The 27,913-nt window shown below is 36.4% G+C and overlaps 1 protein-coding gene across 2 annotated transcripts in view; it reads left to right on the forward strand.

Annotated features, from left to right (window-relative positions):
• The first annotated feature begins 52 nt into the window (after positions 1–52).
• Positions 53–27,913, forward strand: part of LOC145693484 (RCC1 and BTB domain-containing protein 1-like) — a 170,300-nt gene continuing 142,439 nt past the window's right edge. For both annotated transcript variants that reach the window (XR_014132793.1, XM_081769526.1), the window contains exons 1-4: positions 53–221; positions 14,543–14,646; positions 15,789–15,938; positions 24,255–24,466. Coding sequence is in view for 1 of the 2 variants with exons in the window: in XM_081769526.1 (XP_081625652.1) it covers positions 14,568–14,646; positions 15,789–15,938; positions 24,255–24,466 (441 nt within the window). In the remaining variant the exon portion in view is untranslated. The remainder of the gene's footprint in view (positions 222–14,542; positions 14,647–15,788; positions 15,939–24,254; positions 24,467–27,913) is intronic.

Here is a 27,913-nt window from a genome sequence, read left to right on the forward strand (position 1 = left end):
TATACAATTTTTCCGCAGAACAAGGGTTGACGAAAATGAACAAAAGACCGGCGTATCGCGTCTCATTGTCTCTGAGGATGTGAGCAACCGATTAGTGCCATAGTGTTAAAGTTTGTATAATTGTCAAAAGAGGAATTCAGGAATTTACTATGTATGTAGAAGTTAAGTGAACGAGATAACTCAAACCTTGTTCACAGAAGTTATTCATTGTACCTGTCGTGGTAAGTTTAGAGAAAAGCAAAATCACGAAATACTATTAATGCTCTTTTATTATTAAATGGGTTAATGTTTCTATTGCAAAGTAATTAGCTGCGTAGTCATTATGAGGTAGCTACTTTAAGTACTTGTGATTGAGTGAACATTAAATGGCTTGAAACTAAAATTAATCACTAAACAACATAAGCTATGTGTAAGAAAAAGCTAATGGGTTGTCGCAATTCACAAATATTTTAAATAGTTTTTGATGTACTTACGCGATATGGGTTTCTTTTGACGGGAAATACGCTAGTGAGTCAACTCTCAAAGGAAGAGAAACTAAGACAAAGGGAGTTCGTACTCCGTAAATCATAGGTACTCGTTTTATGCTATCCATTTTATGGGGGAATACTTCTATCCATTAAAAATGAACTCCCCTTAGCAGCAAATGCATTCTTACCGCCTGTTTCATAAGGGAGGAGTTCTATTAGTTCGTAGGAGATTGGCTTTGGGAGGGCTGAGTATAAACACGGCACGGCATAAAAACTGTAGTATACAAGAAACGAATTAACTCCAAGACACAAACCAACTTAACTGGTAGGTGGCCATTAGAAAGCGGGAATGCTACCTAACCGAGTCAGGGCAGGAGCGTAGAAAGGGGGCCCGAGCGGATAGGAATGCGTTCTAGGAGGAAGATGTGTCAGCGATGGTGGGTATACGCATAAATGAGGATAGTATGAAAACACATACCATGCGTGTAACAGCTTTGCGACACTTCTATGATCACTTTGTACAGTGCTTTCACACACCACTTCACTTCATCATGACTTGCTTATGAAGCACACTTTGCATTTCTTTTTTCTTCCTAATTATACATGTGAGAGATTCCTTGAAACCCGTTTATGCTTTCCACTGACAGGTACTGGTAATTGAAATTTTTGTTTCGGTTTTCTCTTACATTTGAATACCGCATGTGTGCATTCCTTACACTTTTTTCGGACAATATTATATTTGCCACTACGTTAGTTCATTCTGCTCATTAGAACGAGTCGGTTAATTCTGGACATCTTTCGGATATTTCGATCATTAGAAGCAGGGTTGGCTGGTTTAAACCTTGGTTGAAACCAGCTGGTTTAAAAAAAAAAAAAAAAAACAGAAAAAAGAAGAAGAAAAAAAAAACAAAAAATGCTTTAAATTGTGTGAACTTCGTGGTGACGTTTCCACATATCAAACCATCCGCATTGCGTTTATCTACTTTTCACCTTTTAACCCTGTGTTACCCGCGCTAGAAAAGTTACACTAATACCCGCGCAGGACTTAGAGACCGTGTTTTCTTTTTATTGCTAAAATTGGGTTATAATAAAAAACAAACGTTGAAATTTATGGCTAACAAGTGTGCTAGTGGTTATTACATATTTTACGTAATTACATGCCTACAATAAATAGGTGTACTTAAAAAATGTCTACTAAAAAACTTGTAACTAAATATCTAACTACAAAAAAAAACCTTTTTACTGAAAAAAACTTATCAAAAAACATTGCTTTCGGGCCCGTATGCTCCCCACAGATGTATTTATTGCATCTGACACTTGTAAATCTGGTTTTTCTGTTTTGATTCCACGAGCAAAACAAACATCTTGCAGCGTTACCTTCGACAGTTACAGGTTGCTGATGATCTGGAACTCCAGCGGCTTTTTGAACCCTCATTTGCAGTTCATGAGGAAAGTTTGTCTTCGCTACTCTGGGCTGGGAGGGGGAGAAACGGAAGCTATACGGACTGGCCGCACGTGTTGCCAACTTATAGCGATGTAATAACTAAAAAACCCTACGCCCGGAACGTGAGACCGTGCGCAAGTAACGCAGGGTTAATCAAGGGGTCCCGTGTTCAATTCTCGGTCGAACCACAACCCATGTTTCAAGTGTAAACCAAGTAGCGATTCGAGGTGTCTCTTTAAGCGAAAGTCTTCTCCGTGATAACCTTGGTATTTCATAAGAATGTTACGCCTAAACATACGAAATGAAACCAAATTATATATTTCTACTTGAATGAATGCCTGTTGTTCTATAAAGAAGCCAAGGTTGCTTAAATATATTGATAGAAATTGGCAAAATTTATCAATCGCCTACGTAGCTTCCAACATCAACTTGGATTTAATTTTATTGAATGATATCTACATACCAAATTTGTAATTTAATACCTCAGTTTTAGCGTAGTGATTATGATACGTTGACCTTAAAATTTTACATACAAATACATTTAAAGTAATAACAGGATTTTCCCAATGGCTAAGGCGGGAGTTTCCCGATTTATATGTAATTCTGGTATAATGTTTTTACTTGTGTAACTGTTTATCTTTTTGTCCTTTTGAAATGACTCTTGACAATTATATTAACAAGTAGGCTTATGTAAAGATCAGTACAACGTATTTTTATCAGGAATAAGTGAGTGAATCGGCAATCGCATTTGTGACCAATTAGTCCAGCTTTAGTGTCCAAATAGACAATTTCTCTTGGATGTAAGTCGAGAAGCGGTTTGGATTCCGCTTTAAGCTTGTGTGACCCCTTCCAGCATAACCTTGTTGCATAATAACACCAGGGCAAAACAAACTAATTTCTGTTCATATCTAATATAAATACATAGAGTAAATTATTAAAAAAAAAAAAAAAAAAAAAAAAAAAAAACTGGTTTAAACCAAAAAACGCACGTTACAGTTAACTCCACATATATATGTCGATTACTTGTGTGTTTCTCTTTCGAAAAATAACCACATTACTGAACAAAACTGCACTTATTTAATATAAAAACACATTTACACGTGACGTTTCGATCTTCTAGCCAAGATCTGCTCTCTCATTGGCACGTTCAAACAGCCAATGAGAGAGCAGATAGGGAGATGGATTGTGTATATATACTTGGCTAGAAGATCGAAACGTCACGTGTAAATGTGTTTTTATATTAAATAAGTGCTGTCTTGTTCAGCAGTATGGCTATTTTTCTGATTCTCTTTCGAAGTTAAAATTTATATTTTCTCCGTAAATTTTACAAAACTATGCCCCTATAAAATGAGATAGCATTTTCATTTTCTGTACGTTATTCAATGAATTTTCCGTAAGTACCCCTTGCACATTTCATTCTTTTAATGTGAACTTTTCATAGTTAGGTAATAAGTAATATACCTTGCGAAATATCTTCGAAACTTTTTCAGGAGTTCACGGCTCTCTTCGTCAGGAATGGAGTTTTTTAACGTTCGATTGACGAGGGGAATCGTGAACTCTTGAAATAATTTCGGACATAGTTGCTACAGGCACATCATCTGTCATTTCTCAGAATTGGGCGAATTGACTGAAAGTGTGTGCATATTTGGAGAAATTGTTGCAGAAGGGTACGAGAAAAAACACAACTTAATCTAATCTACTCTACCTCACTGAGTTTTCAGCCAAATGTGATTTTTCGTTATCGTGTCGTAGCAGGGCCGCTCTTTCGGTTCACCAGTGCAACCTATTTTGGGCGTAGTGCAGCATACATCTGCTCAAACTGTTCGGAATAAAGGTCAGCATTGATGACACGACCGTTAGGAACGAACCCGAAGTGAATTACGCCCTCGTAGTTCCACCAAACACAGACACGGCTTCGTACTTGAGACAGTTCTGTTTGACTACCGGTTCTGGAAGGTGACGCTTGCTCAACCACGCTTTCTGTACATTCAGATTTCGGAAAGAACACTCACTTTTCGTCGCTTCTGACAATCCATTTCAGTGAAGACGCATTACAGATTTTGCAACACAACTATCCTCTGGGCGTCAACTGGGGTCAGTTCATATGGTACAATGCGGCAGCTCGTGGTTGTTTTCCTGGATTTATAAAGGTGATGCACTACCTCATCGATGTTGAAAATTTGATCGAGATCGGTTGGATGGTTCAAGACTTAAGTGTTATTTATTTTTATATATAAATATCCCTCTTTCCTCCCCCTCTCCTAGGTTCTATCGTCAAGGTGATATAAAAGACTTTCCAGGTGATGCACTACACTGGACTGGAACATGCTGAGTTCGTCGTATGCTGGTAGATAGATTTTGCTCAATGGTGTGTCGTACGACCTGGAAAGCTGTTGTGGGGCGGCCAGACTTTGGTTAATCTTTTATATTTTTGCAATCTGTATGAAATTTCTGGATCGAAAAAGTTTCCTTGCTGTGACTCATTGGCACCTTCTTTCGCATAATAAATATTTTGGGTTGTTACCGCAGCGTTATGCCACGTTCAAATTTACACAATAGCAATAACAGTTCACATATCAGGCGCTGTTGAGTACTCATCGTCACTGCCACTAAAAGACTGACTGAAAATACTGACAGAGTGGCGGCCTTCGTATTAAGGAGGCAGACTACTAAATATTTTTCAAAAACTAACAATTTAATCTTTTGCCTGGGAGGCGCGGTGGCTCAGTGGTAGAGCGTTCACCTCCGGTGCTTGGGGTCCCTGGTTCGATCCCAGTTCGCGCCGTGTGGACTTTGTGGTGGACAAACACCGTGCTCGTGGGTTTTCTCGGGGTTCTCCCGTTTCCTCCCACTTTCTTCATTCCACCACTTCACTCTTCTCTCATCATCACCGTCTCCTTTAGCCTAACCGGCATAACCGTGGGACGTAAAACTTACAGATTTCATTTCATTTAATCTTTTGCCAGTTTTTCGTAAGTGAAAACATAATGAAATGTAACTTACCCCAGTAATAGATAATGTTATTCTACACCCAAAAATACGAATCGCAATAATTTTCAGTGTTGCCATCCATAGAAATTACAGTGTGACCAGAATTTGAATTACACAAAAATCTAGGTTATGACAGCGACTAGAAAAATGAACTCAACGGCAATTGACTTATCGTGCTGTCTGTGTTCCTTGTTAATTACTTTTTAAATAATATTTGTATTTTAATTCTACTGATTATTAAAAATTATTTATTTTGTACTCTTTATTACAAAATAAATACAAATATTTAAAAAGTAGTTAACAAGGAACACATACAGTATGATAAGTCATTAATTGCCGTTGAGTTCATTTTTCTAGTCGCTGCCATAGCTTAGATTTTTGTGTAATTCAAATTCTGGTCACACTGTAATTTCTATGTATGGCAACACTGAAAATTCTTCCGATTCGTATTTTCGAACATTGTCCATTACTGAGGTAAGTTACATTTCATTATCTGTTTTCACTTACGAAAAAATGACAAAAGAAAAATTGTTAGCTTTTGAAAAAAAAATATTTAGTTGTCTGCCCCCTTAAATACTCGCTTGACACATTGCCTCTTGGGTGTAATGTTCGACTTTGCGTATCAAGGTGTATACACCCATCTTCTGTTTGGGCTGTGGAAATATTGTATGACTTATCACTCAACTTCGTAGTATCCTTTTAAGCCAAACCAACACAACGGCGAACCCGAACTACTTCAGTTCTTATTAACTTTTAGCTGAATAGTTTAAATCCTAATTTATTTAAGAACTAATTTCGTTAGCACAAGTCCAATCGGCCTGGAGATGTTAGAAAGTAAGAAAAATAAATAAATAAAAAATAAAATAAAATAAAAGATAAAAATAAAAGATGTTCTTTTATTACATAAAATTACAGGAGAGGAAAGGGCACAAGAAATGCCATTGCATTATTATGAATCATCGGTGAAAGGTTTATAGAAAAAGGGAAGGAGGTGTCTGTAGTATTTATTGATCCAGTAAAGGCTTTTGATCGCCTGAATTGGGAATTTTTGCTGCAAGTTGTAAAGAAAGTTGGGTTGGAATGGAAAGATCGAAGACTCATAACAAACGTATATATGAATGAACAATTAAGTGTTAGAATAGGGGTGAAAATGACAGAGAAAAAGTTGAAAGGGGAGTTCGACAAGGATATTGTCTCTCTCCCACATTATTTAATACCTATTTAGAAGAGATAGTAAAAAAGAACTTAAAAAATGAAGACGGCATTTCAGTAGGAGATAGAATGATTAAGTGTATATGGTCTGTAGATGATATGGCGCTTGTTACAGAATCTGAGGAGAAAATCAATGTTAAACAACTTGGGAAAGAGCTGTGAAGAACATTGAATGAAAATGAGTGTTAGAAAGACAAAAGCCATGGTGATTGGAACGAAGGGGTCGGTGTCAAATATAGAAGTTGGAGGGGGTGGGGAATTTAACAGGTGACTAGTTTTCGATAACTGGGTAGTAGTATTAGTGATAATATGAAGGTGAACGGGAAATAAAAGCAAGTATAGGAATGGCGAAAGAAGCCTTTAGGAGGAAGAAAAGTGTATTTTGTGGGACCTTGAATAAAGAGTTGAGAAAAAAGAGCCATAAAATGCTTCGTGTGGAGTATTGTACCGTATGGGTCAGAAACATGGACATTACACAAAAATGTTGAAAACCAACTAACTGGAAGCTTTCGAAATGTGTGTGTGGAGAAGAATACAGGGCATTAGCTGTTTCGAGCGGAAAACGAATGAGAGGGTGTTAGAAATGGTGGAGGAGAAAATAATTTTAAATGTTATTAGGAAGAGAAACAGAAACTGGTTGGGACATTGGCTAAGAAGGATCTGTATCATGAGGTACGTGCTAGAGGGTATGGTGGGAGGAAAGAGAGGGAGAGGGCGAAGGAGACTGCAATTAATGGATAACATCAAAACAGAAAAATCGTACGTGAAGACAAAGAGGTTAGCGAAACACCGTGAAGCATGGAAGCTTCTTAGTTGCAGCAAGTGACCTGCCAATAATGGCAGAATACTTATGATGATGATGATGATTACATAGAACGAGCATCAAGTTACAGATGTTACTGTAGTTCTGAGTCAGAGCATTTTACTCTTATTAACTTGTGTTTTGAATTAAGTATATAAGAAATGATTCTATGTAACGTCGAATTTCCATATTTTCACCTTTCTGCGATACTGGAAGTGAGAAGATACTCTACAAACACACTGTAGTACCCACATATCAAGATGTCTAAATAATATTGAGCTTTTGGAGATCAAAAGTGAGAATACATTTATTGTGGTTTGAAAAATGAAATGAAATCTTTAAGTTTTACGTCCCACGGTTATGCTGGTTAGGCTAAAGGAGAAGGTGTTGATGAGAGATGAGTGGAATGGTGGAATGAAGAAAGTGGGAGGAAACGGGAGAACCCCGAGAAAACCCACGCACACGGTGTTTGTCCACCACAAAGTTCACTTGGCGGAGGCTGGTATCGAACTTGGGACCCTAAGCACCAGAGGTGAACGCCCTACCACTGAGCCACCGCGTCTCCTTATTGTGGTTTGAATATGACATTATGATACCAATTATGAAACCGCATTTAAGTAGTATTATGCAGTATTTTGTTCGATAACCTTCTGCCATTTTTCCGGCAACCCCATAATTCCGTGCTATAGAACTTCGTTTGAAACTAACGTAACACCATTCAGGAAGTTCTGCAGAGACCGAAAGAAGTGATAGTATGATTATATCAGGTCCGGACTATACGGTGGATGCACTGAAACATTGTATAACAACGTTTTCTCAATTTCTGACTGGTCGTTAAAAACATATGCAGTCTGGCGTTGTCTTTTTCTGTTGAGTTGCAGGCGTTCCTTTTGAATTGCTAAGTGCACTCGTGCTAATTGTTGGCAGTACATTTTCTAATCTATAGTTCTGCCAGCTCGTGATGCATGATGACCTTCAAACGCAGAGCATAATCTTCTAGGGTGTCAGTGTGGGCTTTGCTACAAACTGTAAAGCTTCATCTCGCTTTAACCATGAGCTTTTTCGCTTATTGTTATCATAAATTATCCTACTTTCATCACTCGTGATCAACCGCTTGAGAACTAGCTCGAGTTCGTTACGTTTCAGTAGAAATTCAATCGAGTAAACGTTTTTCAGCCAGATGATGTGGCACCCAAACGTTGAGAATGTTTTTGTAGCCAACTTTCTCCAGATAATGTAACATTGTTTGGTAATAGATGTTTAGGCATTCTCGATTTATGGCTGCTTATATACCAGTCTTGCTCAGCTGTTGCCATGCTATCATCCATTTTTTCTGTAATTGGCCGCCCACTGCGAGGAACATCTTGAATGTCGAAATTTCCAGAAGGAAACCGGTTCAACCACTTGTTGGCTGTTGCTTTTCATAACGTATCTTGCCTATAAACTTATCAATTTTGTTTTATTTTATTTATGTATTTATTTATTTATTGTTTTGTTTTTGACGGTCGTGCGCAGCATTTTGAGTCTGTATCAAAAGAAAATTGTAAAATGTGGCGCAGTTCTACGGAAAATACACTAATATTCACGACGCAATGCCTTATAATTGGTTATAGGAATTCCACCACTTTTTGCACATCTACTAGCCTCAACTGTCAACTAACGTAGACTTGACCCACTACGACTCATATACAGGCCAAGAGGTATAGCATGAGCTGAGCTATGACCTTGAAAGGGTAGGAAGAACGTTAGCGGTTAGGAAGGTGGCAGCGGAGAGAGAAGGGGCCTTTTTGGTAGTTTTTCGAACCCACGCGGATCCTAAATTCATTATAAGTACAATTTAACAATGAATGATAAACACTCGACATAATTGATACATGCAGGTTGAAATATTTATGAAAGCTCAATGCCATCCACATCTTCTATTTCATCATTTCCATCTTCTGTTTCTTTGCTTTCTTCTCGAAATTGTAAGGATCGGATTACTTTCTGTAAATATCAAGTACTTCCAATAAAATTATTTTTTTCTCGAAGTACAACATTGCTTTTACGGAAGGTCATTGATTGTGAACAAGTTCGATGAACAACACACTTGTCAAAATCATCGAGTACGATTTTTGTTTTCCTTTGTGCTCGCTTCTTATTCTCGTTTTTATTAATTTAACTTTTTCGCACTCATTCAAAACTCGTTTTAATGTACTTACAGAAACACCAATAACTCGAGCCGCTTATGTAACGGTACCTGTTTTCATTGCTTGATTTTCTACTATCAGCCTCTCTCTTCATAAAATCATTTAAAAATAATCAAATACCAATCATTTTAGCTTTGGAACTTCTTGTATACAATAAAAGACAAATTCTGACCAAACTAACTAACTCTGTGGCCTGTGGAACTCGGAGGTACAATGCCGCATTCACAAAAGCTCTCCACTGACTTCTATCCTTAGCCAATTGCATCCAGTTTCTACTTTGTATTCCAATCTCTGCGAAATCCATCTTAATATTGTCCTCCAATCTGCGCCTAGGTTTTCCTAATGGTCGTTTTCCGATTGGTCTTCCAGTCAAGACTTTGAAAGCCTTTCTACTTTCTTCCATTCTAGCTACATGACCCGCCCACCTAAGCCTCCTAGACTTGACGACTCTAACAATGTTGGGTAAAGCGTATAAATTATGAAGTTTCCGCCATTCCCCATTCCCGTTCCTCTTGGGTCCGAATATTCGTCTCAGCATCTTGTTTTCAAATACTTTCAGTCTAAGTTCGTCCCTCAGACCAAGCGACCATGTTTCGCAACCATACAGAACAACATTCATGATTATCGTTTTGTATATTTTAAGCTTCAAATTCCTCGACAGAATTCGCGACGACAAGAGATTTTGAACCGAATAGTAACACGAATTCCCTGCTTTTAGTCTACATTTAATTTCTTCGTGACTATGATTTTCCTCTGTTAATATTGATCCTAAATATTTGAAAGTGTCTGACACATTATCTGTCTGATGAAGGCAAAGTTAATTTGCCGAAACTATAACGCTATTCTTTATTAGTTAATATATGCTTTGGTCAGAATTTGTCTTTTATTGTATAAGAAAAAATCAGTTTTGGTTGTGATTCTTCTTACCCTTCGTGTGATAAAAAAGGAAGCAAATCAGCACACAACACAAATTAAACCAGCATAGAACTATGCAAAACGCTACCACATTTCACGGAAAAAACAGCTTAGTTCGGCCACTATTGTGACCTTAAAGACCCCCCCCCTCCCATATCTGAGTTCCATAAATAAGCATCCCTGGAGAGAGGATGCAAAAGTACCATTTTGTTTTACCAAAGAAAATGACAAACTTTACTGGATGAGGAGGAAAGAAGCTGACAGGTCTGTAGAATACAAAGATTAAATGTATTCTACACTATCTCAGGATTATGCATCAAGGCTGAGGAAGACGGGATGATGATAATGAATGAAATAATTGAGTGAAGAAAATGAGACAAAATGGGAGAACCTCAAGAACACCCATGAACACGGTGTTTGTCCATTACCACTTGGCGCGAGCTGGAATTGAAGCACAGATTCCATGCACTGACGGTGGGCTCTCTACCATTGAGCCATCGCAGCTTAAAATCTAGATCGTGTCATGTGATGGAATTTTTACTTAATTTAAATTAATATATTCTCATCATACATTTAAAAAAGTAAAAGGTAACCATAAATCCAGCTAGTATAGTTCAACATTTAGTTAAAACAAATAAATGTTAAATACTAGGACAGAATATAAGTAATCAGATCGTTTTAAATGAATGCGAGAAAAGTAAAACTGGGGATGGATTGAAGGCGTGTTTCATTTTTCCCCCATTTCTCCGAGATATTGCCAAATTCTATTTTACGCTTGTGCCAGTTACCAATATTAACCGTGTTGACTGCGGGCCCTAAGGCCATAGCTCATGCTATTTCTCTTGGCGTGTATCCTGAGATTTGGGATATTAACGCCAAAGGCTCAATACTTTTTAGACTATCTTATGTATATACGCGTACATACTGATGCAGACGCGTTTAATAACTTTTTGCATACGTCGTGGGATTGGAATGAAGTTCGATTCACAGGATGTCTGTAGAGGGTAGCTTGATCGTAATGTTTGTAGTTTTTTGTGCGACTATGTTGCTTGTAGATAACAATCGTGTCTGCAATGCCAGGACGATGGACGATGCGAGAAGACATATATTGTGCAGTTAAGCTATTTCTAGTGTGCTCGTATAGTACGGATGCGAAAAGTCGGTTGGTTGTTTAGCAGAATTTCCGCTCGTTTCGATCGTGACGTGTTAGTAGTCCGTCAATCGTGCATGATGGGGAACAGAGTTCTTATAACAGACCTGCCCTTTCAGTGCCTTTACGATGCGTCGGAAAGCATCTAGATAGAAGAATCTTTGGGAATGCAAAGATACAATAACTGACAGGGTAATGATCCATTGTAATAACTAATCATTCCAGATAAGCTGATACGCAATCAAAATAAACTTCCCTTCTCCCCACCTCTTTTCATTCGCAGAAGGGGAAAACAAGTCGCTAATTTTGACAGAGATGGAAAAGGTACAGTATTGTGTAAAATGTAAATTTTTACCCAAATGCGCATGTGTCTGATGTTCAGAAGGCATCGATTTTCCCTTTAGCCACTAGCAAACACTGCTGTCACTATATTTTAATAACATATTTCATTTATTCGTCTGTAAAACAAGTAATGATTACTATTCATGTACTAAAAGTTTGACTTCAGTCGTATTTTTTAAATAGAATTTTTAGAAATAAAAATTCATTCGTTATAAGGTTAATTTCCATGATTCTCATTTAAGAGTAGGTAAAAGTTGTGAATCAAACCAATCTTGTTGACAATCTACCTTTTTCTCCTCTCTTTTTAATGCATGAACATGTATTTTGTTAGAGGATAGTACGAGACACTTTTTTTTTTATTTATTTATCTCAAGTTTCACCGTTATCATGTAAATCATCAGATACTTTCTTTCCCCATATAGATTGATGAAATTAATTCTCCCCGTCAGTGTAGTAGCTAGCGCGTGTGCCTTTGGTGCACATGGTCCCTGGTTCTATTCCTGGTGGAGACACTTGGTCGAAAAGTTGTAAAATTTTTTCAGGCCAGCCATCCTGAGTGAGATTTTCCTGGATTTTTCTCATCCACATCAGCAGATACCTAACATAATGGTCCCAGATCACTTTCTTGCTTTCTCAGTTCCCCGGGTAGTATGATCGCCGAGGGACGTCTTGCCTCATACATGATCAGCTTCGATAATCTATAGATGCAAGTAATGCCCAGAAACATAATTCCTTAGTACCTTCCGTCCTGTTAAGTACTGTTAAACAGGTTACCTCAGTATTGATATATTGACCGATCATTAATTATGAGCACTACCTTATATCATGTAGGTTTTCCTTTCAGCTTCCCTAGACTAGCAGTTCGACGTGGCAGGGATAATGAGATTTCTTAGTCACTTCACAGATATGGTCGATCAAACAACGGATGCTGCCTTGAATGCCAAGATGGAAGTGTTTCTAGAAACTGAATAAGGGAGTTCGGGGGCATCAAACCATCACGCATGTGTTTGGATATGTTGTTGTCTTGGAAAGAAGGGGGGGGGGGTACAACTTGGTGCAATATTCGTAATCTGCTAGGGGATCGCAATACCAGACACAGGACATGCGTTCTTCTTGAAATATCAAAGGACATAATTCTTACCATGTAAATATGATCCACGCCATGCAGCCACCGCCACTAAATGTATGTTCCAGCAATTCGTGGAGTTTCCTACAAAATCATGCAGATATCCATCCACGGAGTGCATCAGAAATGGTAACTCATCAGACCAGCAGACCTTCTTCCAGTATTTTATCGTCCAGTTTGTGCTCGTAGCACTGGGTGAATCGTTATTATTTGTATCTAGGTGAAAAGTGGGTGACTAGTCTACACCTGACAATGTATGGCGAATGACCATAGGATGTATGTTCTCAGTTGACCACTGTTGTACTAAGAAGTTAGCTTCGTCGCACTACACTTCTGAGTCTGTATCAGTAGCTCATCGCGATAATCAATCTTCCGCCAACCTCTTCAATTTTGCCAACTGGTCGTGTTTTGTCTCTGTTGACACTAGTCTTGATACACTTTCACTAGGACTGCTCTCAAATATCCTATTAAGCAGTCCATCGAGACACCAACCACATCTTACCTTAAAATACTCGGATCATACAGTTTTTCAAACCTTTTCTGGTCCATTCCTCAATGTGTAATATTCCTTTCTGATACGAAAATTGATTTTTGACTCTGGATAATCCTGTATCTCGATTAAAATGAAAACCTGTACCAGTTCATTTCACACTTCCAAGTTATACAGGATAAAAAATGTTGAAATATCCCCGTTACTATAATTCGATACAGATAAACTGGTAGGCAATCTAAAACCAAACTCCCCATTTTCCCACTCTTTGCCATTGCAAAAGGGGAAAACAAGTCACTATGTTGACAGCGAGGGGCTGGCCCGCGTAGCGTAGTCACTAACACTCTCGTCATTGGTGCGTGTTGTCCCGGTCTGGGCCATTCTGTCAAAAAGGTATAACAGCTTTCCGAAGCTAGTCATGAGTGAGGTTTTCCTGATTTACACTAGGCAAATGCCGGGATGATGCCCAACATACAGATCTCAAGCCGCTTCCGTCCTTGCCCATTTCTTTCTTTCTTGCCCCCTCCATATCTCTTGCACCGTAGATGCTCAATGTCCAGAAATATGTACAAATAAATAAATTGACAGAGAGGGAAGCTTTCTAAGATGCAATGCCGTGTAAAATCGAGATGTTTACTCCAATTCGCATGCATCTGATATTGAGAAGGCATTACTGTTTCCTTCAGCCATCAAACCCACTACAAGCAATTACCATTTTTAAATTTTTGTCTTTGAAAGAAGCAGTGATTACTATTTATGTAATAAACGTTTGACTTTAGTCTTTTTTTTTTTTTTTTTTTTAATGAAATTTCTAGAAATAAAAGCTCATTCATTATGGCATTACTATACGAGATACACATTGTTGTTCTTCTTGTTTCAAGTTTCACCGTTATCCTGTTAGCGCTCTGATACTTTTCCATAGGATAACGTGATCACAATTATGACAAGGGTCCATAATTTCTATGTGTTCAGCTCAATTCAGTATAATATATGTTACTTGGCATAACATCTACACAGGCCAAGCATAATTGCTTTTAAAAAAATCCGCCATGTTGTATCGTAACCTGTGTTAAATTTTAAAGAATAATCTGATCAAGAATTGTTGGATTCAATTCCATTTATCAGACGTTAATAATATATTCTCCTTTTTCCCCTCTTTTGTATTTTCCCTAAGTAATTACCTCTTTACAGTCTTTGGTCTAAAATAATGTGTATATATATTTTTAAGGTATGTACTGAAGAAGACAATAACTTTTCGCATTTAGATAATTTTGGGTGCCTTTGTGGTATCTTTTGAATTAATATTACATATACAACCTAACCAATCAAGTGACATGACTTTAGTTCGCAGGTAGAAAAACAAACCACAGAATGTGATTTTATTTCCTGTTTTCTCTTCTTTCTATCTTCTCAGATTAGAATAAAGTTGAAAGACAAAGATGGATCTTACAAACTGGACAATATTTAGTCTTCTTGAACCGGACTTCGTTGCTAAGATAAAAATGGCTTGTGTTTTTGGTAAGTTGATTTAGTTCCTTATATTATTTGGTAAGAAATTCTCGAATAAGAATATTCTTGAAAGTAGTTCAGAACTTACGGTACTAAATTTAGGTAATCATTGGTGTTTATTTTAGTGCTAATATTTGGTTATCATATTTTTTTCTAAAATAGAAAATTTACTATAAAAATGTTATAAAATTTATATTGTAAAATTTATTGTAAATTCATCATAATTCTATTTTATAATATTGCCTCATAAATTTATTATATTGCTCCCTTGTAGTATTATTCCTTCTCACTGCTGTCCTCTTTATCGAAGAGTGTGCTGTGTGAAACAATAACACAAAACCCTTGTACGTAGGTATATAATTGTATTTCGTACCTTTGTTTATTTTCACCTTGTTTTGTTCTAGTATTACGACTTTTCAATGCTTGTCTGTTTGTCATGCATGAGTTTATCGAAAATTTGACTATTTTTCATCAGTCAGCAATGCATATGATAGAAGAGCAGGTTTATTGGTTTTAATTAAATACAATTTAAGTAACTCGTACAACAAAAACATACGTTTTTCTTTTTAAAGTGACAGCACGGTTAATTTAAAATCAAATAATTCAGAGATGGAAAGTTAAAAGCAATTTCAATATTTCATTCACACATATGCATGATTTTAAACAATCGTAACGCGACCATGCAAAAATCAAAATAAGTAGCATAATTATTATTCTGTACCTATTATTCTGTACCTGACATAATTATTCTGTACCTATTGAAACAAACACATAAGCAATAAGCTTTCGAGACCCACAATAGCTCATGATTGAAACATATAAAAAAGAGAAACACATTTTACAGAAAAGGAATGGAAAAATTCAGCGTTCTTAGGGTCATCAGTCAATTCGAATATTGCACTCACTTTCTTTTGGTTTTGTCTGTTACCTGCATTGCTTTTCATATTATTCGATCTTTTATATACTTAACACTTCAATTTGAAATTCAGAAACTTCTTTATAACCAAGTGGTATGTGATAAATCAATTTGCCTATTTATTTTTTAAGAAGTGTTTTTAATTTGGTTGCACTCGTATTTTTGTAATATGCTTTTTCTAGATGTTTTGCATTCCACAATATTAAGTACTTAATAACTTGTGTTTGTTTAATAGGCAATTTAGGCAACGAAGCTATGCTTGTAACAAAAGACGATGAAGTCTATGCCATTGGTTCGAATGCTGCTGGCTGCCTCGGTGTGGGAGATATGCAAAGCACATTATTTCCAAGGAAAGTGGAAACTTTATGCGGAAAGGAAGTCAAAGGTATTTTCTTATAACTCCAGCTAGCTTCTACATTCGTCGTGACTATGGCTCAAATTTCTGCGACATATCATATTTTTATCCTGGCTTAATTAAATGTAAACACATTTATGACTCCTGTGAACACTAAACTACTGCTTTAGATCAAATTTGGGTTTGACGTGAGATAAGAGGCGAAGGTCGAAGTTATTTGGAACCTTTTTCCTTAGAAGTATTTTGGCCTTGTGTAACAAAGTTCGAAGGAATTAAAGTGAAACAGAAATGTAATATAAATGTGAGTTTTCCATCTGGCGTAGTAACAATTACTTTGAAAAGAGAAATCGTTACCTTACCTTCTGGCGTCTCTTTCTCCTCTCCCTGCAAAGATACCTTAAGTCTAGTTTCTTTGTTACATATTGGTGGAAAACCCAGGGGGACAATATGTAAGATGAAAGTATTACTGTGAAAATATTGGTAATCCACTTGAAGCACAATCAGAGATAAGAGAATTTTCCTCCAAGTCAATGATACTTATGAAAAACCAGCCTTTTTTATCCCTTCACACTAAACGTTCAGATATTTTTCGAGTATTATGGATATTTGACAAACGTTGGAGAGGTTTTTGTCATAGACCCTGACATCCTTGAGTTTCAGTGTGTATTTCAATTTTTCCGGTAGTGTGAAGTTGCGTGTTTTTCTTTTCTTTCTTTTTTTTTTTTTTTTAAATTTATTTTTATTGGTAGCGTCATTTCAGGATTTGCTTGTAAGGGGGAGGGAGGGAGGGAGAAAACTCAAAACCAATGTTTATCATTAATAATAGGTTATATTTTAGGTAATTTTTACCGTTTTTAGAGCATAAGTGCATGCATATTTTCGAATAGAGTCCTAGTCATGTGTCTGTTCCAGGATTACGCGTATAAAAATAATTCAATTTTTGTAAAATTTGAAGGCTTGCGAATTAGGCCTGTTGCTTAGGGTTGAAATTGATAAAAGATAAGCTGATGGATATTGGTAAATTCACCCTCAAATTAGACGCCTGCACGTGTACCTAGTTATTTCATAAATACTGCCGAAAGTTTGAAAATGAAACACAGACACAGTGTTCCCACATTCTGAAAAATCAGGGAATGTCAGGGAAATGAAAACATGTCAGGGGAAGTCAGGGAAATCATGCATTTTGTGTAAAATGTCATGGAAAGTCAAGGAACGTAAATGTACAAATGTAACATTCTCTCCCGTTTCCTCCCACTTTCTTCATTCCACCATTTCATTCATTTCTCATCATCATAGTAGTCTCCTTTAGGCTAACCGGTATAAGCGTGGGACGTAAAACTAAAGATTTCATTTCACAAATGTGACTTTTAAAAAAAAAAAAAAAAAAATCTAACACAATTTCCTGTCTATCAGTTGTACAAATTGACATGTGAAGAGGGCCACCATGCGACAGCATTCCCAGTGATGAGAGTGATGCAGTGCTGCTATTTCGTGCTGAAGGAGGGGGTATTGTGTGTGTGTGTTTATTTGTGACTGAGACAGAGAGAGGTTATAATTGATCATATAAAAGCAGAAATCGAAGACTAAGCAGAATGACTTGTCATTTTCGTGGACATTCGGTTTTAAGATAGAAAAACTACTGAACGAACTGAAAGCATCAGATAAAGATAAACTAACTTTCAGTCTTGACTGTCGAAATTTTTTGCTGGGATTGTGGAAAGGAGCCCTCGGAAGTGCAAACTGGTACGTGCTCTGTCATCTCTTTTAACGCCAGACTACAAAAGAATAATTCAGAACTTGCTGTGACTAGGATGAAACGCATCCTGCAAAATCTGCATGAGCATACAGAATACCTGATAAAAAGCAAAGTATCAATTTGTCTTTCTGTACTGTAATACAGGGGTCTCTTGGCTTCAGAGAATACTAAGAGAAGATAGGCAGCATCAGGTTAGACGACTTGTTTGCAAAGGTAATGCCCAAGAAATAAGAATATTCTGATTTATCACATATTTTAATATGTTTAATTTCATCCCACGGCAATGCCTTAGTAGAGAACGTGTTCTCAGTCAATAAGACACTTCTGTAGAAAACCAAATCGAAGATTCTGTGGTAGCACAGAGGCGGATGCATGATCAATTAAGTACTATGGAGGTGTGGAATCTGTTCCTCTTGATCAAAGAATGCTTCTCTCAGTTCGTTCAGCTCGGAAACGCTATGATGAATACCTTAAACAGAAACGAATCAAAAGTGCAGAGGAAAGAAAAATCAAAGGTGAAAAAGACAACTAAGTGCCGAAGTTAAGAAATTGGAAGCAAAGAAGAAAGAAATGGAATTATGTTACAAACAAGAACAAGACGCTCTCGTAGAACAAATTCGAGAACTGAAAGCAAAACAGAATTCTGTTTAAAATGTAAATGTAAGGATTAACATGTCTCAGAGTTGGCAAATATTAGGATTGATAGTGGGCCCCAGTGGCTTAGTGGTAGAGAGCCTCGTTGCTGAAAGGGACGCTAAACTAAAATCATCTCAACATGTTCTCTCTGGTGCATGAGGTCCTTGGTTCGATCCGAGCTTGCGCCAGGTGAACTTTGTGGTGGACAAACACCGTGTGCGTGGGTTTTCTCGGGGCTCTCCCACTTTCTTAATTTCATTCATTTCTCATCGTCACCATCTCCTTTAGCCTAGCCAGCATAACCGTGAGACGTAAAACTTAAAGATTTCATTCCATTTCATTTTAGGACTGGTAGTATTAGATCGCAGTCAAAGTTGGCAAAATATCCTTCACTGCATGTTATATTGTTTTTTACTGTTTTTTTCAAGCAAAAAGTCTAATTTGCAGTGTTAAGGTATGTGGTACGGTATCATACATAGGCCTATATTTTTATACTTACATGTTAAATTTTGTGTAAATAAAAAATACTCATATAGAACATAACAAATAAGTAAATGTAATTAAATTAGTGTGTTGAACGGCTATGGAGATGGAGGAGGCCGTTAGAAAGTGTATGATAGAACTTACCCGATATCTTCCCCTTTATATTTAAGAATTTATGTCAGGGAAAGTCAAGGAAATCGATCTTCACTTTTTTTGTGGGAACCCTTGAAGATATATTGATAGCTTTTTGCAAGATGACACTTACATGTATGGGGCATGAAGAGCACCAATCAGTTTTCGAAATGTCTACGTTGAGCCTGAATGCAGGCCCGGGCTCCTTCGGGCCACTCGTCAATGGAATTACAAATAGTATCGATGGGAAGTAATGGGTTGCTGTGAGCAGAACGCGCTTCAGGTTGTCCACATTAGGGTGTCTTTTCTTGCAGTCCATTGATTAAAGCACTGACCAGTTTGTAATTGAGCTAATTCAGATCCCGGCTTTTTAAAGGTGCAGTCTGATGTGCAGATGGAATCTGGGACGTTTGCCTGTAACCACTCGTGCGTTGACCGTACCTTGTGCGCGGAAGTAAAATCATGTTGGAAGGTCCACTTTTGGTTGGGGAACGTGATGGTACTCGCTGGTTTCACAATAGACTCTTTAACACTGGTGTTTAATATACTGTAGCCGATTTTTTAACCCGTGTTGACAAAAATGGAGCCGTGCTATGCCTTTAAAGCTAACGCCGCACATCGTGACTTGATAGTGGGTGATGGAACCTTTGCACCTTGAAAACATGTTCAGCAGCATGCACTGATGATGCGTGCACAGTCATTTTAAGCATTAAAGGACTGCTCAACTCTCTCTGTGACCATTTCCCGCGTAACACTTGAAAAGACGTAATTTGCTTTCACCACTCAGTGCTGGTGTAATACATCAATCATGAAGTGACCTGTACGTTGTTTGCAGGCTCTGAGTCCCAGGTCCTGGTTGAACACTCGTAGCGCGGTTGATCTCGAAACGAATATTACTCGTGACATAACTGATTGAGTCCTGACAGGATTTCGCCGAAGTTTGCAGCTACAGCTTTAACTGCCTGTGGTGTCCTCATTGCGCGGTCTGCCACTACGCTGCCGGTCATTGACATTTTCCGTTTCATTGTAACGCTAAACGGTGCGGTAGACAAATTGTTGACTTATTTGCAGAGGTTTCAGGATTGCAAAGATCCGTGGTGGTGACTTGCCCATCTTGTGTAGCGCTATGACTTCAACACGATTTTCGTAGTTGCTCCACTCCAACGTTACACACACCCACTGTCACGCCTCTCATCATGGAATAAAAGCTCAGGAACCTACTTCACCCATGATACCTAGATGGCAGCACTCTCATATTGTGATATATAAACGATTTTCCACAATAATTTGTATAAAGTTTTGATGAAATGATATGTTTGCTTTGAGGATTAAGAATTAGCTCTCTCGCTTAAGGTAGAAATCGATGTCCCATCTGAACTTAAAATTTAAAAAATCAGCTATAATTTTCATGCGTTTTCTTTGAGACTGATTTACTCATATTGTTTGTGGTTGAAATCGCTCAAGGATAAGGGAATAATTCCCCACTCCACCCCTATAACTTGAAAAAAAAAAATCTTCGCTTGTTTATGCTGTGCACCGACTTAACTAGTTTAACTTTAATTAGGCTAAAATGAAAATTGAATTCTTCCGTCTTTTCCAGTTGAGGAATATGGTACGAGTGAGGGCAAAAGAATAAAGCAACGTTAATGACCTAAAAGTTCGAAACCTGTTTTGAAATATAGTAAAAATTAGTTCAATGCGAAGTAAATAGATGTAGAAGTTAGAGAGACGTATGTATGTTATAAAAATTAGTTCCTCCTTTATTTATTAATGTTGTGTATCATGTTATTTGTAATGGTAAGTAACATTTTTAACCTGTCAACAACCAGGTGACACCATTTTAAGTGCGTCTCTTTCTGTGTATAATGTGGTGATTTCGAAACTTTTTGTACGTAATAATAAAACCCACGTAGGTTAGTATCTCCTAATAGAGTAGTGTGCTGAAACCTTCCGGTAGAAGGTCGGTGAAGTAGTTCCCGCCTATATTGCATTGTGATCAGGAGTTTTGCATCCGTGTACACGTAAGAAGCTATAATGTCATCTGAAAAGTACGTACATAATCTAACTCGCATATCTGATATAGTAACATACAAATGAATTCCATCCAGTTTTTGTTCTTTAGTTAGAGTATTGAGTTCCAGAATTATATTTCTAATTTAGGTGTCACCTCCAGGGAACACTGGACATTGTACGTTTCTCAATACATAGAGTTTCATGGACATCACGGAGCTAAACTGTATATCCGTGGAAAATCGTTGTGATTCGATTGTAAGACTTGGTCAATGACTACTCGTTTTCGATATTTCATTTCATTCGACCCATTACCTAAGTACTCAACATCTGCAATTATCTCAGTAGAATGATATCCTCCGGTTAGGTATGTAATTTTAGAAAAGACAAAATGTTTAACGGAATGACCTGCTCCATATAACCTCTACTTTGATAATTTGTTTACAACATTTCAATTATTGTCATTGCTTGCTTAGAAAGAATTTGGAGGCGCAGAAGCAATGAAAGAAAATCGTTTGTAGGAGTGTTCTGAAGAGGACTTAAAATCTTTGGAAAACGAGAAATGTGGATACTTTTCCTACAATACAACAAAACACATAATTGTTATAAAATTTCATGACAGCAACATTGTTGCGTTGGCGATTAATTGCCATAGTATTATTCCGTTGTACACGTCTGGTCACTAGAAGGGAACTGACTTCCAGAAACTGTCCGAAAACAGATCCTAGATCCTTACAAATTTCCTTTAGACCTGACTCTTTTCCCCTGCAATTTTGCCACAGTCAGGGATGGAATGATACTATTGCAGAAAGGGAGATACTACAAAGAGACTAACTACAGTGATTAAACTTTCTCCTTCAGACGACTTGCTAATTGTTTCACTGCTAATTCAAATGTTCCCAAAACGTACCTTTGTTTAGCTATCTTTCTTGGAATCAAAATTAAGGAATAATTTATGAAAAATCCATTAAAATCACCAGCGTAAAAGCAAGAATATTTGAAACATTCTGCTGTTTTCTGGTATAACACTTGGTTCACCCGACCTGGCTTTTGCTTAGGAGGTTGAGAGGGAACTATATTTCAGTATACAAAGTAAAATTACATTTACTTACAAAATCATTATTATAACCTAGCAGAAAATAAACCAAACCTGAGTAAATTTTGCTGCACATAAGACGAGTTACATTATTTTTTTAAGCTGGGCTCTCAAAACGATATTTTTGTCAGGAAAACAGAAAAAAAGACTTGTAAATTATTTTCTTTAGTCCCTGAACAAGCAACTCTGTAATTAGTATTTAAAATAAACATACAAACACGATTAAAAGAATCTTCAAAATATGAATCTATACCCAAATAATAATAATAATTTGTTACTTCTATCTTTGGTGCGTGAGGTCTCTGGACTTCGTGGTGAACGAATGCCATGAGCCTGAATCTTCTTGGAGTTCTCTCGTTTCCTTCCACTTTCTTCATTCTACCATTACCTTTCATCTCATTATCACCGCCTCCTTAGCCTCTATGCATAAACGCGGGACGTAAAATTAAACAAAAATATTCTTTTTTTAAATTAGATCCAAAAAGTATTTCAAGCTATATTTCATGGCAGCTAGGAAGAGAAATTTTGAATATTTAAAATGCAAAAATAATGCTGATGTTTTATTATCTTAAAATAACCCTTACGCATTTTAAATTAATAGTATCCGACGACAGAAAGAAAGTCGGAATCTTATAGTATCATACCTTATTACAAATTCAGGAGCTTATATTTGTGTCATTTCGCACTTAACAACGATCCCTCTTGCACCAATCGCAAATAAGAAATTCTGCATGTTTGCTTCTCGTTCCTTTGCTTTTTTGAGGTAGACCAATATTAAACTGAAATCTACAATCGCATTCATGTTTAACTTAACAACTACCTATATTTATTCAGTTATTTCAGACTGACTTCTGATGGACTGCCCAAACGATTGGATTATTTCTGCATGTGGAAGGAAGACATACCAAATTTTATCAAAAGCGAGCCCGTCTTACAAGAGTTATCGTGAACAGACGGACGGAAATACAGACAGATGGATAGACACACAAATGCCAATCGAGTCGAATAGTTAAAGCTTCGCTAAGTGTCTTGCTCGTTGTTGAGCTAATTATACTCAATATACGTATAACAGTTACAAAGCAAATTTAACACTGTTGAAGATCTGAGCTTTGTCTGCTGTGTCTTTATTATGTTGATAGTATAAGAGATTAAATTAGTACTATAAAATGTGCTGCAATGGACGTTTATTTTATGAAATAGATCCAGCAATGTAAGGAGTTTAGTTAATCAAGATATTTTTAGGAGACAATGGTTATAAGAAGCCTGTCCAGAAAGTACCAGACGTTTTGGCCTACTGCCGCAGTGGGCGGAGCTAGAGTCGCCGTCTTGGTGTCAGAACGTTGTCACACTCAGTACGCATCCAGCTGTGGTAAAATGAGGACTGTGACGCTCTTACTGTGCTTTTTATATTACAATGTGTGCTACAATAGAAAATCCCGCCTCTTGTGAGGTGTGTTCTGGGATTAGGATTTTGTTGGCAAAAAAATAAATAAATAAATAAATAAATAAAAATAAAATTAAATTTAAAAAAATTGAAATCCATTGCCAACTGTGTGAAGTGTACGGACATGGAATAATGAGTAGAAGCCGAGTGAGACAATGATGAATTGATTTTAAAAGTGGCCATTCCAGTGCTTTCGATGACGACCGCAGTGGTAGGCCTAGCCTTGTGTCTGATGAACTGGTAAGGCAAGTCGACGACAGAACTCATCCAAATCGTCGTTTCACGATTACGGAACTTGCTGAACATTTCCCCCAAAACATGGCTCGCTACACAACGCGTTGATACAGACGCCGAACTGCGTCCCGGTGTAAGCTAGTGGTTGCAATCGTAGGCGGCAGATTTCTACCGCGACGGTGTTGAAAAACTTATGCCACGATATGATCAGTGCCTTAATTTGCATGGCGATTATGTGGAAAAATAGCATAAGAATGTACCTTTCAATTATAATATAATTCGGTTTGTGCATTCTGCTACTTTTGTATTTCAAAACGTCTGTTATTTTATGGACAGCACTTGTACAAGTGCAGAATTTTTATTAAAGCTAAATGTGCTTATTTTGTAGATCTTGAGCATACAGTTCAAGATTTATTAATACAAAACAATGCATTTTAGTTCTTTTTTTTTGTTTTGTTTTGTTTTGTTTTGTTTTGTTTGATCTTACGTAATTCAGTAATAATTTGGAAATCAAGAAACATGCATATTTTGACAATTTACCCTTTATTTTAATAGGATTTTCATATGGAAGTGGACCTCACATGCTGGCTTTCACTGAAAGCGGCGAATTGTATTCCTGGGGTCACAACGGATACTGTGAACTTGGAAATGGGTGCTCCACGCAAGGATTAACCCCAGCTCTTATTGGACCTAATTTGACGGGGAAGAAAGTTATAGAGGTGGCATGTGGAAGTCATCATTCAATGGCTCTTACCAGTGAAGGCGAGGTAAGTATATACAGGGTGTCCACAAAGTCAGAGGCCAGGCCATTTTCTTAGAAACGATTGGTAGAGGGAAAAAAGATTTGTATTAACGCGTAGTGCATGTATTGTGGAAACTCATTGTTTGAAGTGCTCCTGATACGTGGGTAATCTCGGGACCCGAGGCTAACTGAATAATTTAAATGGAAGATTATGTCGAATTGGTTGACATTCGAATGTTCATAAAAGAATGTTAGTGTAAAGAACAACACAGTACCTTCTAACCAGCAGAAACCTCTTTTCTCAGGAAGTAGTGAACGAATCGCATCCACCTAGGTCCCGTGTAGGTACCAACTGGATGATACCTACCAAGTGAAGGAATTAATTCGTCGAAATATATTGCCGATATACACACATATATAGTCCGGTATACGCACACTACTGTTAACTCAAATTTGTTTGTGCGTTGTTAAATTTCGAAGATAGTAGAATCCGAACCGGTCGTAATTTTAGCGGTAGTTTATTTTCGCTAAACATTTCTGTCGATTTCAAATTTTTGACGGTACTAGCACAAAAGTAAAACTTATGAGAATATTCGGACTATATCGAAACAAATCGATCATGAAAGACGAGTGATCAAATCATGGGTTCAATACTGTATCTCTCTGTACGAAAGTGAACGGAAATTTTTTATGGATATAGGGATTTACCTAAGTTTCTTTTTGTCCATCCTATTTACGTCTTTTAACATTCATGGGTTGTAAAAACGCTAACCGTGGTTTGGCATTGATAAAAAAAAAAAAAAAAAAAAAAAAAAAAAAAAAAAAAAAAAAAAAAAAAAAAAAACCTAATAGATACCTTTTCAATACCATATTTAATTTATTCGAGTTGAATATTTATAGGGATCGGATCAATTTAAAACGTAACAGGAACAACGCTCCGAACTCATGTGAAATATTATATTAATTAGGTTAATTACCTCCATTACTTTAAATTAAATATATAATAGTTTTCTCCTTTAAAATCCCATTCATATATACAAAGGAATTGCTTTCTACTACCTTATGGAGTTGAAATAGAAAGTAACACTTTAGAGGTCCAACAAATTACATGCTATATCTATATTTAACATCCGATTGATTTTTTGTTACTTGTTTCAGTGTATAAGTTGTTGCGAGTATAGTTATCCTTTTTCATCATCAGCTGATGGTAGAATTGCGTACTTCGTTTTTAACAAATTAATTAAACTATATTAAGGTCCTCATTATTGAGTTAATACGTCACCGTAGCGTTTGAAGTCACAGTTAACTTACAAACAATACCTGAGAATATCATCATATTACTTGAGATAGTGCTGAAAATATCCTCGAAAGTTCTTGTTTAAATTATAAATACATATTATCATTGTAGAATTTAATCGATAATCTTAAATATGAATTATTTTCTTGATTGAGATTTTTTCCACTTTCTTTCTGTTTATGTACTTCGTGTAATGGATCGTTATGTATAGGATAGCACACATTGTAAATGAGCTTTATGTAGCGAATGTACATTAAGAGAGTTAGATTTGACTTAAATGTAGTAACGTTTTGTTTTGTTGATATTTTTTTATGTGTAATATTCATATAATATTGCTAACTGAAAAATCATTCCGGATAAACTTGCTTTTCGTCACAAAATAACAGTAAAATAGAAATGTAATATGAGGAGATATCTTGTAGGAATCCTAAACTCTGTCTTTTCTTTAAAAATTTTTCATCTGCAAGCGTATTCAGTAGTACGAAGATACTTTTAATATTAAATAGTAAAGAAGTAAGTGCAATTATAACAAGTAAATGAAAACAGGCCATGTAAATTACATTCGCAAAATATATATGGTAATATTTTCTTCAAAGTCCTAACTTTCATTTATTCAAAAATCTTTTTTTTCTTGATGTGCAGTGACAAGCTTGTAGTTTTCGATTAGTGTACTTGTGTACCCATCAATGTCTTGATTCCACTTTTTGATCATGATAAAAACATGGTAATAATTATTTTCTAAGTTTATTTTATATATATATATATATATATAATATTATGGGGTAACGTATAGGAGTGTGATGCTCACAATATATTTATTAGTTTTTTCTTAGAAAAAGAAAAAGAAAATAGATTACTTTGTCATTGCTTTGTATGACTTGAACATGGTTTTAGTCCTTGAATATGGATACTCACTAAAAGAATGTGAAATGTTGAAAACTACTTAAATCCATATAGAAATATAAAACACACAATAGAAATTTGTATCCTACATAAAGTATTCCGTAACTTCCGTTAGTTATTACTAAGGTTCTTCATTTTGATATATTAATCTGATACGTATCTCGAAAGAATGTAAACCAGAAAGCTAAATTAAAATCTCAGAATATAGCATTATGGAGCTTTTAAAATAATCAAATAAAGTGTTAGAATGCTTGTTTTGATCCTCTTGTTTACAGCTGATAAATAAATCATAATGTTATGAGGTAATAATAGGATCATGAGATATCGTAAAATTTAAATATACTATATATATATATATATATATAATATCCACTTTACAACGTACCTCTTTGTAATTTTCATGATGCTGTACCTTCAAATTTTACATTTGGTACCGGTTTTAAGATTATTTTGAAAGAAAGAGAAAGAGAGAGAGAGAGAGAGAGAGAGAGAGACAAAAAAGAAAACTTAAAACGTGCAAGGTGACTGTAAACAATTTCCAAATTATAGTGATTTAATACCAGAATGCTCATCTCTAGAAAATTCACGTATACTGACAGTAATAATATTAATCTTCTTAGTATTCTATGTAAAATAGCCAGAATTTCATTTACAAACTTGTTTTCTAATCGAAGTATACTAACGTGTAGGATAATTCGTTTTTATCTGCATACTAAGTATTGTTTTATAGTATGTAAAACCTAGCTCTTCATTGCAGTTACACGTTTGTATGTACGGTATAATTACTCTATTTGGAACTGTCAGATTTTTCTCGTAAATTGCAAATCTTTTTAAAACTTTTTACATTTTTCGCATGAATTGCAATACAATGGATGATACCTTGTTTCGTAGGTATTATAACGTTCTTGATTTGTTTTAATTGAAATTCTGGTTCATGTAAAATAATATCCTTTCTAGCTCTCCCCTGGAGTCTTTTTAGAGGGGGATAGAAATAAGATATTAGGGTTGCGCCGGCTCAGTGGTAGAGCGTTCCTTCTGGTGCGTGGGGTCCCTGTTTCGATCCCCGCTCAAGCCAGGTGAACTTTGTAGTGGACAAACACAGTGCGCATGAGTTTTCTCGGGTTCTTCCAATTCCTCCCACTTTCTTCATTCCTCAATTTCATTCGTTTCTCATCATCACAGTCTCCTTTAGCCTAACCAGCATAACTGCGGGACGTAAAACTCAAAGATTTCATTTCATTTTTCAAAAGTAAGACAAAATAATAATAATAA

The sequence above is a fragment of the Thermobia domestica genome, chromosome 8, assembly GCF_964235325.1.
Source record: "Thermobia domestica chromosome 8, izTheDome1.hap1.1, whole genome shotgun sequence".
In the NCBI taxonomy this organism is placed as follows: domain Eukaryota; kingdom Metazoa; phylum Arthropoda; class Insecta; order Zygentoma; family Lepismatidae; genus Thermobia; species Thermobia domestica.